We start from the raw sequence: 16,244 nt of genomic DNA on the forward strand, positions 1-16,244 counted from the left end.
ATCATATTTGTAGCAAATATCCATTCCTCTTCATTGTGTAAAAAGTATGCGACTTTTTCTTTTTTTTGGTAAATTTAAATTTGCAAAGTGCACTTTTTGAAACATTTAAAATGTTTCATGCTTTTCTAGACAACTGAGGGCACTGTTGCTGTAATGCCACTTTAGGAACACACTATTTAGATCGGATTTTTTCTCTTCAAATTGTAAACCCAAAATTCTGCTTCTTGAAAATATAACTGAATTTCTGCGTGGAATGACATCACAGTTTTGCTCATAAATATGGAAATTTGTATAAGCATATAAACCAAAAAGGTGCTAAATATGTCTTTGAAATGGCAATATGAAGTTAATGGAACACAAATACGTTTCAAGGGATACGTTTCGAAAAATTACATGGGCCCTTTACATTAAGTCAAAGAAAATAGTATACAAATATTGAGTGGCTCAGCGTGGAATGGGAGGAATATTATCGCAAGGTAAAATCTGGACTTTTCCATTTCACGAGGCGAAGCCAAGTGAACTGGGAAAGTCCAGATTTTACCGAGCGATAATATTCCTCCCATTTCACAATTTAAAGCCACTCAATATTTGTTTTATATAACTGACATATAGATCCTTGTCATTTGATATATTTGAACTTTTTTCAATACAAACCTGGAAGAAAATGTATTTCTGTCTTCCAAACCACCCCTTCACGAAAATGTTTGAACCCAACGCTGTAACGCTGGCTCTTTGGAACCGTACGCGCTACGCGCAACGCTGAACGCGCACACCAGCATGCATTTGCACACAAATACCGCGTCATGATCCTAACTGTTGAATAGTATTTCCCATTCCCCATGGGCGGATAGTACTTTTTGAGCCGCGGCATGAATGGGAGAAATAACGAATGCCACGTGATGTGAGTTCCACCAATCATATGACAAGGATCTGTATGTCGGTTATATAAAGCAAACTATTGGAAATAGCGATAAAGGGTGGATATCCATATTCGTCATGAGCGAAGGTGTCAGATGGCATACCCATCCCCCTTCTCGCAAATTAAAAACACCTGAACATTTTCAGGATAGTCCGCATCAACAGTATATGTCCATGAGAAGCAGTTCCGAGCTCTTAGCTCTTGGCGATCCATTGATTGATGTTAAATTATTTGAACTCTGCCTGTTTGTCTTGTAGTGGTCTAGGCATTGCCATGCTGCTGTCTCTTCTGTTTATCATCTTGATGCGCTGGCTGGCAGGTATCATCATCTGGCTGACCCTGCTAGGACTTCATGTCCTTCTCGGTCTGGGTAAGTTGATGGTGTATTTTGTAGTCCCCAAGCATCAAAATGTTCAGATTTCATATTCTTACCCAGTAGTTGTGCACTTTTTTTTCCGAGTACCGAGTACTACCGAGTACTTAGGTTACCAAGTAGAAGTACGAGTACTTTCGAGTACAAGTACAGGTCTCCGAGAACGAGTTCTTGTACTTCCGAGTACGAGTACAAGTACTTGTATTCTGAGTATGAGTACGAGTACTTTCATTTCCAAAAACAGCCATACAGCAAATGGTTTATTGTGCGTAATTGGCCCAGGCCCAGTCAGACCGATATACAGACCCACTCTTGGCTAGCTGTTAAATGTATTTGTCCGGATGTGCACAGAGGAAAATCAGGAAACTTTTGATTTCTCCACAAGCTAATCAACCATTTCAAACTGAAAGTATCGATAAAATAAGGCCGTGGTATTAAAAGTCAAGCTATACTTTTTTTTTCTCGAGTACTGCTATTCGAGTACGAGTACTTTGATGATTAACTACAATTCCGACATGTCGAGTACGAGTACTTTGCTGCCCGAGTATGAGTACCGTCATTTCGAGTACAAGTACTTTGACATTCGAGTACGAGTACGAGTACTCTAAAAAAAGTACTCGAGTAGTACTCGAGTGCGAGTACTACAACACTGTTCTTACCTAAAACATGACAATAAACCACTCAAATTCTGTAACTGCATGTAGCAAATTATTTCAGGTCGTTATCGATATATATTTGTTGTTTATTTATCAACGCACCACGCTCGGGATTTTCCACAAGGAAACTTTTTGTGGACCAAACACATTTTATAGCACATCTCTTTCCCTTTTATATCCCTCGAATTTTCTTTGTTAAAAAAATTATCTTTTGGTATCATTTAGAGTGTATTAGACGTCTTTTATTCATGCTTTGTGTTTTTTGGTTTTTTTTGCAGGTTTGTATTCCTGTTGGCAGCAATATACCAGCTTGGCGGGAATGGACGGCGCAGACGCAGCCATCACGTTCACCACGGACCTCTCCAGCTACCTGCGACTGCAGCAAACGTGGCTGATCATCGGTAAGTTGAGATACTAGCTGCCACATAGAACAACGAGGGTAAGCCTTATGGTCAAACGTACACACTCTTTACCAATTCACGCCGGGATTATTTTGACAAGAACGGAACGAGGCACAGGATTACTTTTCACTCGATCTCAAGCCAGGCGGGTTGAAGCCATCACCCTCGGGCAGCACACTCATATTTCCGGCCTCGCTTGCTGCGAGCGGGTCGCTGACAAATATTTCTAGCCTCGCTCCCTGCATGTTTATCCGTCATCCGTTCCAAATACCACAAAACCTTTGTGTGTAATACACGCCATCTGACTCGAACTGGTTAACAGAAAATAATTTGGATTCGAAGGCTGAATTTCTCTATTGGTGGGAAATTTGAGTCGGGAAGGAGGGGCAATGAGTTACTATGTGGACTTCTTTATCTGTTGAAATTACGGACCGGATGATCTTCTTACTTTTTTAAAATTGTGAGGCTGGCACAGTTGAAGAGCATAATATTAAGGGAATAAATGTGTGCTTGGGAAGTTTAGATCACTCTGTTTAAGACCGTTTGGAGTCTTGGTGCTGATTTCGGCTCAGGTAATTATCAGCACCCAATTTTGTTCAACAAGTTCACTTCACGTTTTTCGGTAAAAAAAATCTAAACTTTTCGGTCCAAAAAAAACACCTTTTTTTGAAACACCCCTCTAGCTAAATAATGGAGTGTCCAGTTGACGAGTAAGGTGAAACAACTCCTTTTATGGAGCGTATTGCGCGATGTCGCGCAGAATGCACCTGGGGCGTTGCGTCGTGAATTTAGGACAATACAATTCTGACTCACTGGTAGTATTGCGCATGCCTATGTGGGGATTGTGAATGTTCAACCAAGAAAACAATAAGAGGCACTGGATTTTGAGGAGTCCAAATTTCATGTGACACTGGAAAATTGTTTAAGACCAGCTAGCCATATCTTTATCATCCGTTCTGCGGCCACGTGACGGGCTCTCAACCAATAGGAATGGGTAAACCGTCTTAGGTATTTATGAATAATGATTTATTATCTTTCCATTTTTTAAGAATACCTTTTCATATGTTTTATTGCAGGCATCATCCTGGCAGTCCTGCTGGTCATTCTGCTGCTGACGACGCTGTGTCTCTGCAATCGCATCCGCGTTGCCATCTCTCTTATCAAAGAGGGCAGTAGGTAGGTCCCCCTCCCCAACCCTCTCCCCCACACCCTGCTCCACCCAATCCCCCTCCTTTCACCCCCACCCCCTTCACCCCACCCCTGACGGAAATGCAAACCATTTGATTAAATTATTTTGTTGTAAAAGTACGAAACCCATCTCTAATTTGTCAACTTATTTCTGACTTTGCTTCAGGGCCGTCGGCAAGATGATGTCCACCCTAATATGGCCGATATTTCCATACATCCTGCAGTTTGGGTTCTTCGCCATCTGGGCCACCATTGCTGTGTATCCTTTTTTTATTTCTGCATTTTCATTGAAATCTGCACAAACCCACACAAGTGTGTATTGGCCTGCAATCAGTGACAACCTATTGTCCCTCTTTTGTTTGTACTTTAACTTTTTAGGAAGACCTCCCATATGTTTTGTACGCGAATCCAAATTGGAGACCTTCGGGAATTGGGGACCCTATTGTCCTCTATTGTTCAATGTCCTATATTGAATGCAGAAACAATCTCACAAACCCTGTGTTTCTGTAACCACTTGCTGCCGTGATTTTGGCCAAAATGCACTATTTTTAAAAAAGACAATATTTGTGTCAGCAAAATGTTAAAATCAAGTCAAACACACAAATACTCACTCTTGAGAGTCATTTGTACACATTTGTAAGATAGTTTTCATCGTAACTTCATATTTTGCAAAAATGCCCTATCACGGAGCCATATTTGCTACGACAAAAGGCTGTGATCGGAGGCCAAGTTCAAGATCAAAACACGGTGTGTTCAAAACCAACGGGAACCACTGACGTGTATACACGTCCATCGCTGGAGACTCGAGGAAAACTTAACGATTTAACCCGTCACCTGCCCCTGCGAATATACTTTGCCAAAACGGTTTACACGTCCTGCGGCATTAACTGGTTAATGAAATTAACCATTAACGGCATTAACTGGTTTTAATAATGGAAATAAAGAGCAAAGTAGATCCATGGTAGTGTTTTAACATTTGGAATTTAGAGTAGCGTGTGTGTTCCTTGACCGATCCATTAACACAGCTTCCTGGCAACATCACATCAGGCCACTTACACGGTCTCCATGGATGACAATGACACCGTGGCACCGGCGGACAATGACACCTGTGATCACACCGTAAGTCACTGAAACGTCGGTCGATCTTCCTGAGCTTCAGTGCTCTGTTTGGATCGACTCATAGAATAATAACATGGTGCTTGTATGGCACTTTTTACCGAAGTCTCAAATCGCTTCATAATTGTTACCCCTGTTCATCAGGCTATGAGACCAGTCAACAACTGGAGATCGGCACAATGTGGTCTCTGCAGTATGTCCCAAGAAATGTTCGTTTAAATATTTTTGAAATAACTAAAAAAAACACGAAGTAAGTTTTGACAATTTGTGATTGTGCTGATGTGGTTTAGGGATTGGAATCATTTGCCCTTGAGCATGAAACTGAGGTCTTGTCATAATGACATGATAGCCAGGCAAATGATTCCAATCCCAACCGCAGCCCTTTTCACAACATGCAGGATTTCACACAGCTTACATAACACAGCACTGAAATTGAAAAAGGCAAGGAACTTGGTCACAGTGTCCAAAAATCTTGTTGTGATCAGTTGACCATTGTGCAGTGAGGCGTGTGGGAAAATAAATGAAACTCATGGGTTTAGGCCAAGGATTAGGACTTTATCTGCACGATAACTTTATGGTTTTGTAGTTTTTGGACGGACACATTTTTGGGACATACTGTGTAGGGTGAGTAAATAAAAAACCCAAACCCAAATGTTGAGACTATTGTTTTAGTGAAGTTTTGCATGTAGCATTTTCAAAATCTAGGATATGAGCCCAATTCATAAGCTTTCTGTTAGTACAAGAATCATTCAAATCACACATGTAATTTTCAAGTTACAAAAATTTAAACACAACCACCGTTTTAAAATTCTGTCCACAGATCACAAAATTAAGGTACATGTTTTTCAGCAAAACTGAAACAAATCGTATAGGCATGTGTGTGAATTGTTTTCATTTTGCTGAAAGAACACGCACCATTTTTGTGATCTGTGGACAGAACTTTAAAACGGTGGTTGCGTTTAAAATCCGTAACTTAAAAAGAACATGAGTGATTTGAATGATTTTTGTACTAAAAGAAAGCTTATGAATTGGGCTTTCATATCCTAGATTTTGAAAGTGCTACATGCAGAACTTCACTAAAACAATAGTCCCAACATTTGGGTTTCATTTTTTTTACTCGCCCTGTATCAGAGATGCCACTTTTCAGGTTTTAACCTGAATTCAGGTTTTTTCCAAAAAATGTGACAAATTAAAAGAGCTGGATTTGGTCTGAAGCATCCAGAAAACACATTCTTGAAAGGGGGTAAGGGTAGTTTCAGGTTTTTTAGTAGTGTTTCAGGCTTTTTATTGATATACTGGTGGCATCTCTGCTGTATATATAACCCTTACAGCTTTTCATTTAAACTCCTGGATGGAGAGATGCAATTGTAGTAAAGCATCTTGCCCAGGAACACATGCTGTTGTCAACAGGCGCAGAGGGCAGGGCCCAATGTCCGAATCCTTGAGGTCCTATGGTTCCAAAACAGGACTCAATAAGGAATTGAATTGAATACATTTCAGGCAATTTATACATTTCTATCTCTCATCGTAGACATTTGCGACGGACTACCCCAACACCACGGCCGTCTGCACCTTCCAATCCTACGCCCTGAAGGACTACGTCCTCTACCTCCAGATCTACAACCTCTTCGGTCTGTTCTGGCTGGTCAACTTTGCCATCGCGCTGGGTCAGGTCACGCTGGCCGGGGCCTTCGCCTCGTACTACTGGGCCTTCACCAAGCCCCAGGATATCCCAGCATTCCCTCTCTTCAAGTCCTTCTACCGGGCCATCAGGTAACGAATCTACCTCTACCCAAGCCCCTAGTGCCCCTCCCCCCCTACACTCTCCCCTAACCTAATCACCCATCAGGTAACAAATCCACCCCACCCTCCCCTCCCCCATTCCCACCCCCAGCCCCCACCCAGCTCCCCATTATACCCATCCCCTTCCCCAACTGACTACCCTAATCTCACCCCCTCCACAAATCCCATCCCAACCCAATCCCCATCCCCTGCAACATAATTTAAAGGTAGAGTAGATCATTTGTGCATTGTTTTCATTCAAAGCAACATAAGTGCTCAAATCTAAAGAAGGGTGCTTAACAACTAACCTGATGAACTTTTAGCTCAGTGAATGCCGTATATTCCGAAGAAACAATAATCTTGGATCTTGATTTCAACTCAAAAGTTTACCTAGTAACATTTTGAATTGCGCCCAAAATCAGCGTTCTGGACACGTTCTCATTCAGCTGATTGCAGCTACCTAATGTCACTCAAATGACAAATAATAGCAACTGGTGCGCGCGTGTGTCGTGTCAACGCTTTCGCCCACCCATTCACGAATTTGCCGAATTACAAACCAACCACTAACGGAGATTCCCAAAAATGCGTCAATTGACACATCTTTGGCAATGGCCTTCTTTTTATTGTTTTCTTCAAAATGACAGCATGCCAGAAATAAATAATTTCACTGGGAGTTTAGTGCCTTTGCTATCTTCAAACCAAGTAAGCTTTTCGACAATAATTTCACCAGTTAGGCTTTTGATCGCTGCAAATGATCTACCCTGCCTTTAATACACAATATCTGTAAGAAAAAAACATGTACAATATAATTTTTGAAATTTTTTAGTTGGGTCTAAAAAGGAAACACCTTCCGATTTTGTTCAGATTATTTTTCTTTCCTGTTTTTGTTGATTTTCTTTTTGTTCTTCGTTCTCACCAGATATCATCTTGGCTCCATAGCCTTTGGTTCTCTCATCATAGCCCTCATCCAGATCATACGCACGATGCTGGAATACGTGGAAGCTAAACTGAAAGGTATGTACCACGTCAAAACGTTGATGTTATCAATAGTTTTAACTGCGAAATATTAAAAAATATCGTTGGAGAATAAGATTGACAAGACGTGAATATTTTTTATTTTTCTAGGCAAAGAGAATCAAGTGGTGAAATATGTGCTGAAGTGCCTCAAGTGCTGCTTCTGGTGCCTGGAGAAATTCATGCGATTCCTGAACAAGAACGCTTACATCTTGGTAAAAAAAGTCTCGTTTTTTTGGTGATAGTTCAGAAACAACGCAGTGGAAATGCCTTGATAAACTCTGATGCTAGGGTCAAAAAGTTGATTCCCCGTGCTGTTTATTTCGTTTTATCCGAAATTTTAGATTCCTTTCCTAAATTGCTATTTTTTTTAGCAATACAAAAGATATTTACTTTGGAATGAGACATTGACTGGATTCAAATTGGGCCATGTTTAATTATTGAATTATTACTTTATAAAATTTTGAATTACTTGCGGCCCGACAATAATTCTGTTCTCGCCGTTCATGCTGGTTCCCGCCCAAAAAACAAAACTGATAATATACTGATTGGGAGCCTCTCAGTTTGCAAAGCACATCTGTTTGTGCCTAAAATAAAACTGTTTTTCAGAGGGTTGCAGATGCCCAACAAAGAAAAAAAAATGAGTTTTGGGTTGGAATAAAACATACAAGTTGAAAAATGTCTTAAGAAAACAAATTGGCTTTGTTGAAGAGCACGGGGAAGCAACCTTATCGTATGTACAACATGGTTTAGCCATTTTTAAGTTTTTAAAGAGAAGATACAACATTTACAAACATCAAAAAAACAAAATGATCAAATAACCATGAAATTCTTTACTGGACTGTTAGGGAATGACAGTCTGAAGCATCCCATACAATCATGGCTCCTGGTGTGCTGACATTTTAAAGTAAAGTGGTATTTTTGTATCAATATCCAACGCTGGTCGGCTGACCAGCATTGTAGAAAACCGGCTTTTTTCAAAAACTGCTCCTAATTTTTCATATTGAGTTATTCCACATTTTTTTGCAATTGGTTACACACCTGTGAGGGGGAAGCCAGCTAGACTGATTCTCTGACCTTACAATTCCCCAAAGTCTATTAATTGCTTCGTTTCATCTTAAGTGGGTCTGGGAATCAGACTACAAGAACATGATTGGTTTTCTTGGTTTTTCCAGCATCTACGAACACCAAAATGTGAAACAAGTCAGTGTAACAATATTTGCTTTGACATACTTTTCCTCCAAATCCATTTATTTCTGAAAATTACAGCAAAAGCAAATGTTGTACATTCCCTTTAAAGAAGAGAGAGAGTAGGTGTTACATTGTTCTTCTAGGCCCAATTTGTTTCCTTTGGTGCATGAAGACATGACATTATTTTTTTTATATCATCTACAGATTGCCGTTTACGGAGAGAATTTCTGCACATCGGCAAAGAACGCCTTCTTCCTACTACTCAGGAATATTGTCAGGTGAGTCCTCGGTGGAAAGTCTTTTCTTTGAAAATTCACAGTGTTTATTTTTGTGGCTTCAATCTGGATCTGTCTTAAGCTTAAGCAGGGGGACCGTGGCCTAGTGGTTAGGGTTTGTGACTCCTGATCAGAGGGTTAAGGGTTCCCATCCAGCTGCTGGTCATATGTTGTGTCCTTGGGCAAGCCACTTCACGCCCACTTGCCTCTCTCCACCCAGGGGTATAAATGGGTACCGGTTTTAGGTGGAGAGTATAGCTGCCCGGGGGAAAAGAAATACAGTGGAACGACGCTATACGGAACACCGCTATACCGAACATTCGGCTATACCGAACATCATCCTTGGCTCCCGGTTTTAATGTACAAAACGTACTGAACATCGTTGTTAAAAAAAAGTCAACAGATTATCAAAAAATCTACCAGTTGTACATGTATTAAACACTATTTGGTCCACTTTTATTCCCGAACATCAAACGACCAATAGTTACATCGTGTTTGAATGGTGAAGAGCGATAGACGGCTATTATTTCCCCAAGGAATAAAAGGGAAAACCACCCGTTGCTAAAGTTTCCTGACGACTCCTTCTGCGGCCGCGGGATGTGAGAAATGCCGGTTCACTTTTGGACAAAGAGGGTACCGGCGGTTCAAAATCGCTATACCGAACGATTGTTATTACGAACACTTTCTGTGGATCCCACGATTTTCATTATAGTAACTGTATTCTCAAGTGGTTCATGCCCCCCAAAAACTGAGATAAACGCTGGTCTGATGGGCCATTGGCTCATATGACTTTACTTTTTAGCCTTTTAGTGACTTCTACAGCCTTGTTAAAGCTGAAGTTATTTCCATAAGTATAATCATGTTTTTGACATCTCATTGCAGAGTTGCGGTCATCAACAAGCTGACTGATTTCCTGATCTTCCTGGGTGAGCTGTTCATCGTCGGCGCGGTGGCCGTCACCTCCTTCTTCTACTTCACCAATCAGATCACCTGGGTGTCCGCTTACATCACCGTCCCTACTCTCAACTACTACTGGGTCCCCATCTTTGTAAGTCTTAAAACCTTGTCAGTTTTCTTCCAAACCATTGGGTATATCTCTGCATACACTATAATCTGGTAGACAAAATTAGAAGCCCGTTTTTGAAGTGGCACGTGTCTGCATGCGTGCCGCACGCATTCTTAAAGACGAGGTGCATCGTGGTGACCCTATTGGTTGAAGGAGCTCGGAGTGTGTGCAGACTACCTGAGCGCGCCTCCAAGAGCCAGGTGCCATCTCAGAAAATGGCTGTCGCCGGATTAGTCTATAGTCTGGATACCGGACCATCTGAGCGCGCCTCCAAGAGCCAGGTGCCATCTCAGAAAATGGCTGTCGCCGGATTAGTCTATAGTCTGGATACCGGACCATCTGAGCGCGCCTCCAAGAGCCAGGTGCCATCTCAGAAAATGGCTGTCGCCGGATTAGTCTATAGTCTGGATACCGGACCATCTGAGCGTGCATGCAAGAGCCTGGTACCATCTCAGAAAGTGGCTGTCGCCGGATTAGTCTATAGTCTGGATACCGGACCATCTGAGCGCGCCTCCAAGAGCCAGGTGCCATCTCAGAAAATGGCTGTCGCCGGATTAGTCTATAGTCTGGATACCGGACCATCTGAGCGTGCCTGCAAGAGCCTGGTACCATCTCAGAAAATGGCTGTCGCCGGATTAGTCTATAGTCTGGATACCGGACCATCTGAGCGTGCCTGCAAGAGCCTGGTACCATCTCAGAAAATGGCTGTCGCCGGATTAGTCTATAGTCTGGATACCGGACCATCTGAGCATGCCTGCAAGAGCCAGGTGCCATCTCAGAAAATGGCTGTCGCCGGATTAGTCTATAGTCTGGATACCGGACCATCTGAGCGTGCCTGCAAGAGCCTGGTACCATCTCAGAAAATGGCTGTCGCCGGATTAGTCTATAGTCTGGATACCGGACCATCTGAGCGTGCCTGCAAGAGCCAGGTGCCATCTCAGAAAATGGCTGTCGCCGGATTAGTCTATAGTCTGGATACCGGACCATCTGAGCGCGCCTCCAAGAGCCAGGTGCCATCTCAGAAAATGGCTGTCGCCGGATTAGTCTATAGTCTGGATACCGGACCATCTGAGCGTGCCTGCAAGAGCCAGGTGCCATCTCAGAAAATGGCTGTCGCCGGATTAGTCTATAGTCTGGATACCGGACCATCTGAGCGCGCCTCCAAGAGCCAGGTGCCATCTCAGAAAATGGCTGTCGCCGGATTAGTCTATAGTCTGGATACCGGACCATCTGAGCGTGCCTGCAAGAGCCTGGTACCATCTCAGAAAATGGCTGTCGCCGGATTAGTCTATAGTCTGGATACCGGACCATCTGAGCGTGCCTGCAAGAGCCTGGTACCATCTCAGAAAATGGCTGTCGCCGGATTAGTCTATAGTCTGGATACCAGACCATCTGAGCGTGCCTGCAAGAGCCTGGTACCATCTCAGAAAATGGCTGTCGCCGGATTAGTCTATAGTCTGGATACCGGACCATCTGAGCGTGCCTGCAAGAGCCTGGTACCATCTCAGAAAATGGCTGTCGCCGGATTAGTCTATAGTCTGGATACCGGACCATCTGAGCGTGCCTGCAAGAGCCTGGTACCATCTCAGAAAATGGCTGTCGCCGGATTAGTCTATAGTCTGGATACCGGACCATCTGAGCGTGCCTGCAAGAGCCAGGTGCCATCTCAGAAAATGGCTGTCGCCGGATTAGTCTATAGTCTGGATACCGGACCATCTGAGCGTGCCTGCAAGAGCCTGGTACCATCTCAGAAAATGGCTGTCGCCGGATTAGTCTATAGTCTGGATACCGGACCATCTGAGCGCGCCTCCAAGAGCCAGGTGCCATCTCAGAAAATGGCTGTCGCCGGATTAGTCTATAGTCTGGATACCGGACCATCTGAGCGTGCCTGCAAGAGCCAGGTGCCATCTCAGAAAATGGCTGTCGCCGGATTAGTCTATAGTCTGGATACCGGACCATCTGAGCGCGCCTCCAAGAGCCAGGTGCCATCTCAGAAAATGGCTGTCGCCGGATTAGTCTATAGTCTGGATACCGGACCATCTGAGCGTGCCTGCAAGAGCCAGGTGCCATCTCAGAAAATGGCTGTCGCCGGATTAGTCTATAGTCTGGATACCGGACCATCTGAGCGTGCCTGCAAGAGCCTGGTACCATCTCAGAAAATGGCTGTCGCCGGATTAGTCTATAGTCTGGATACCGGACCATCTGAGCGTGCCTGCAAGAGCCAGGTGCCATCTCAGAAAATGGCTGTCGCCGGATTAGTTTATATTCGTGGTCCATGATGATGGGATTTTGGATTTTTTTTATAATACAGCTGCAGCCGATTTCACAAAATAGTGCTTAACTTACGCCATGTGTAGGACTCACACAACAAATTTATTACGCAGCTGCGCAATAAACTTACAATTGATTTCATGAAACTTGGCGTAGCTGCGCAACGTTTTTAATAAAACATCTTGGACGAGGATAATTACAGCATTATGATGGCTGTTTGTGTGTGGTTTTATTCGTTCGTGAAAAAGTTATTTTTAAAAAAAAAGTTTTGTCCGTTTTTCTTCGGAATCGTGCGTCAACTCTGAAAACCTGGTCACAAGTAAAATAGCAATCAATCAATCAATGTACCTCAAACACAAAGCTGTGAGTGTCTTGTATCAACCCTGATACGTTGTGCAGTGACAAGCTCAACGAAGATCACGATTTGCTGGTAAATTAAGGTCATTTTCAGTCGCTTTGCCACAATTTACGTCACCTATTAATGATTGCGCAAGTTATGCAATGATTTGTTGTGCAAGTTGCAGGCTTTACCCTCTGTGAAACTTGCGTGAAATTGTCATAACTGAAATGTTGCACAGCGTGGAATGTTGCACAACTTAGGCAATAAATTGTGACGCAAGTAGACTAATGACATTGGGTACAGATTCATGAAACTGGTCCTTGAGAAGCCGTGGCAGTAGATGTCACCATCAGCAAGATCAATCAAATCCTGTCTCGGGAGTTTCGGCGGCGCTACCCAGAAAATTTCAGGCATAGCTCAAGCGTGCTGTAATCAAGCATTTTTAATCGAACATTTCATCAAAGTTTTCCAAATTCCAAATGGTGTTTTCCAAATTGTTTTTACTCCAGATTATTACCATTGGGACCTACTTCATCGCCAAGTGTTTCTTCAGCGTCTATGACATGGCCGTCGACACACTCTTCCTATGCTTCCGTGAGTCAAATTCCGGAATATTTTTCTACTTTTTTTCTCTTCATTTGTTCAATTCCATTACTTTTTCAACAACTTGTCATCCTCAGAAAGCTCTGAATACCGAATTCTGTGCTGTCAATCACCATTTTATGCTAACAGCGCTAGTATAGGCCAAAAAAACAAAAGTCTCCGGTTTCTGATATGCGCGCGCGTCGCCGTAGCCATGTGCGTCGGCAAAATGAAATTTTTTTTTTCAATGTAAGATGATGTCTCAAAACTGCCAAACTCACTGGTTTGACTGGAATCCTCAGCTGCTGCTGCACAATTTTTTACGTGTTTTTAGATGGGGTTATGATCGAGTATAAGCTTTATGTGGCCTCTCTGGACTCCCATTTACATGTATTTTGCACTAAATTTAGTCGGGCACCATTGAAAAAAAAAAAGTAAAAAAAACCCAAAAGCCGCATCTCCGCACCACTTTTGGGGCAAGCTCCATACCAGAAACCGGAGACTTTTTTTGGGGGCCATAAATATTCTGCGCTAAAACCTGTGTGCACAGAATTGTCCATACTTCGTGTCACTGTTACATCTAACATCTGTGATTTCATAATTCTGATTATAAATAGCAAACAACCTACCCGACAAATTTCCTGACAACTCCTTCTGCGGCCGCGGGATGTGAGAATTGCCAGTTCACTTTTGGACAAAGAGGGTACCGGCGGTTCAAAATCGCTATACCGAACAATCGTTATTACGAACTCTTTCTGTGGATCCCAAAAACAAATGAAACAATCATTGAAGTCCTAATAGTGATTTTTGCATGGCAAATTAAAAAGTACTTAGGTTAAACACGGACAGGAAAAATGCCACACTTCGGAAGAATACCCATAAGCCAACGTTCCTGGCTAACCTGTGAAATATGCTTACTGTAAACACAGAAATTTCTGCTATGGTAAGCGGGGATTTTATGGTAAGGGCCCATCACAATTTATATCTGGGACGAGTTCCAGACAAGTTGCGGGAGAATCATTCACTTTGACTGGAAGAAGCTTTGCAGGCCCATGTGCTGGACATGTTCCGGGAATTTTCAGTAGCAACCTCTTGACTCACCAATACTGATAACTTCATTGCGCGAAAATTGTTCAGAATCATGCAACTTATACGCCAATACAATGTCCGCAACTTGTCTGGAACTCGTCCCAGATATGAATCGAGGCGGGGCGTTACTGCAAGTGCTAATCTTAATTGTCTTGTTGTCAGGCACTCTCCTGAAGACAGTCAGAGTCCGACCGGAACGTCGAGTTTATACCTCTGGTTCTTTTCAGAACCATTCTCTTAGTTTGAGAAATGATTCCCACATAGTGTTTCCGCAAACCTTTCTCATTAGGATCTGCACCATGCAAAGCCTCAAATCTTACTGGTCTTGTTTTGTTGTCGTTTTTTAAATAAACAGTTGAGGACTTGGAGCGACACGACGGCTCACCGGAGAAGCCCTACTACATGTCCAAGGAGCTGATGGGAATCGTCGGCAAGAAGAACAAGTTTGATAAAGATGACTAAACATGAGAAGAGCGGTATGATGGAGACTGCTAGATCAGGATTATGGGCTCCGTGCACAAGTACACCCCAACGGTAAGAAACGGAGAGTTGGGCCGACCACTGGAACAGACATTCGAACTTATTACCAACGACGCAACGAAGTGACGTATTGTCTATGGTCTTTGTGCCCACGATACACCACCTCGTAGTGCGACTGACGCGCATGCAATGTGTCCCGTCCACGTGGTGTTCGAAAGTGTTCAAAAGCGCCCTCTACAGTTTGCGCGCTGGGCCCATATAATTCCAGTGGGAGTTCCCTTCATAGTTATTAAAAAGAAGAATTAGGAAAATTCTGTAAGCTTATATTTTTGTAGGTTTTTTTTTCTTGGTATATGGTTTGAACAGTATTTTTAAGTTCACTTCAGTGTTCTTTATTAAACTTCTTTTGTTAAGAATGGATATTTATTCCATTCAGCTTTATTTTATGGATATTCGAAAAGGGAATTGCCGAATGAAAATGTGGAAAATCAAAATTTAAGAATCCGGGCAATGCTGATTTTGGGGAACGTAGCATGAAATGTAAGAAATGCAGTAATCAGCTTCTTTGGATAAGAATGGAAATTTATTCCATTCAGCTTTATTTTATGGATATTCGAAAAGGGAATTGCCGAATGAAAATGTGGAAAATCAGAATTTCAGAATCCTGGCAATGCTGATTTTGGGGAACGTAGCATGAAATATATATGAAATGCAGCAATTCAAGATGATTTATATTTGAAAGTTCATGTGGTTTTGATTAATACTAGACAATATCATTAAATATTTTTTTTTGCAGAAATTCATAAAATTTGTAAATTCCTTCAGATGATTTCTCGATCTGAAAATTTATTTCAAAACCGTCCGAAAACTTTACAATATAGTCGAGTTTCGGAAATGTGATGACAATCATCAAGAGAGATATTTAGATCTTTTTTTTTCTTATTCCAGCCTGATGCCTTAAAAATTAATCTCCAGAGATTCACTCGATACCTTGACTACCTCTTTTCCATTCTTCAAAAATATTTTGAAATTCTTCAAAAAGAAAATATGTGAAGATATTTGTATTTTGACTTGCAACTTGATTTTGAATTGTATTCTTAAAATACAAATGTTGAATTAACTATGTGGTATTTTTTGTATTATATATTCTGAAATTTCTTATCGTGAGTAAGGTAGTAACTGAAGGCACTGTTTTTTTTTTGAAAAAAAAACCTCTTTCAAAACTAACCTCATCGGTTTTAACAAAAAGTTGAAGTTAATCTGTAAATTTTCGATAGTTTGTACTCTTACCAGCTTCTAGTGTGAAGTGGTAATAAGTTATGTGTTTTTTCAAGAACTTTCATGTCTATATGCCTAGGACTTGCATTGTGGATAGGGGGCTTGAATTTCAGAGGTCACATAATTTTTTTTATCATATTCATTAGACTTGAGAAATTGATCACAAATTTAACAAGGAGTTTTCGACATTTTTGAAATGGATCACGTATACTGAATTTATGAA

The 16,244-nt window shown here is 42.0% G+C and overlaps 1 protein-coding gene across 2 annotated transcripts in view; it reads left to right on the forward strand.

Annotated features, from left to right (window-relative positions):
- The window catches only part of LOC119719938 (choline transporter-like protein 2), a 54,610-nt gene extending 39,219 nt beyond the window's left edge, over window positions 1–15,391 (forward strand). For both annotated transcript variants that reach the window (XM_038189423.1, XM_038189422.1), the window contains 12 exons: window positions 1,177–1,289; window positions 2,227–2,349; window positions 3,426–3,525; window positions 3,704–3,796; window positions 4,563–4,656; window positions 6,185–6,426; window positions 7,355–7,449; window positions 7,561–7,664; window positions 8,845–8,918; window positions 9,798–9,963; window positions 13,102–13,186; window positions 14,619–15,391. In XM_038189423.1, coding sequence (XP_038045351.1) covers window positions 1,177–1,289; window positions 2,227–2,349; window positions 3,426–3,525; window positions 3,704–3,796; window positions 4,563–4,656; window positions 6,185–6,426; window positions 7,355–7,449; window positions 7,561–7,664; window positions 8,845–8,918; window positions 9,798–9,963; window positions 13,102–13,186; window positions 14,619–14,725 — 1,396 coding nt within the window. In that variant the 3' untranslated portion in view covers window positions 14,726–15,391. The remainder of the gene's footprint in view (window positions 1–1,176; window positions 1,290–2,226; window positions 2,350–3,425; window positions 3,526–3,703; window positions 3,797–4,562; window positions 4,657–6,184; window positions 6,427–7,354; window positions 7,450–7,560; window positions 7,665–8,844; window positions 8,919–9,797; window positions 9,964–13,101; window positions 13,187–14,618) is intronic.
- The last annotated feature ends 853 nt before the right edge of the window (window positions 15,392–16,244 follow it).

This window comes from Patiria miniata, unplaced genomic scaffold (genome assembly GCF_015706575.1).
Source record: "Patiria miniata isolate m_02_andy unplaced genomic scaffold, ASM1570657v1 HiC_scaffold_9, whole genome shotgun sequence".
NCBI lineage: Eukaryota > Metazoa > Echinodermata > Asteroidea > Valvatida > Asterinidae > Patiria > Patiria miniata.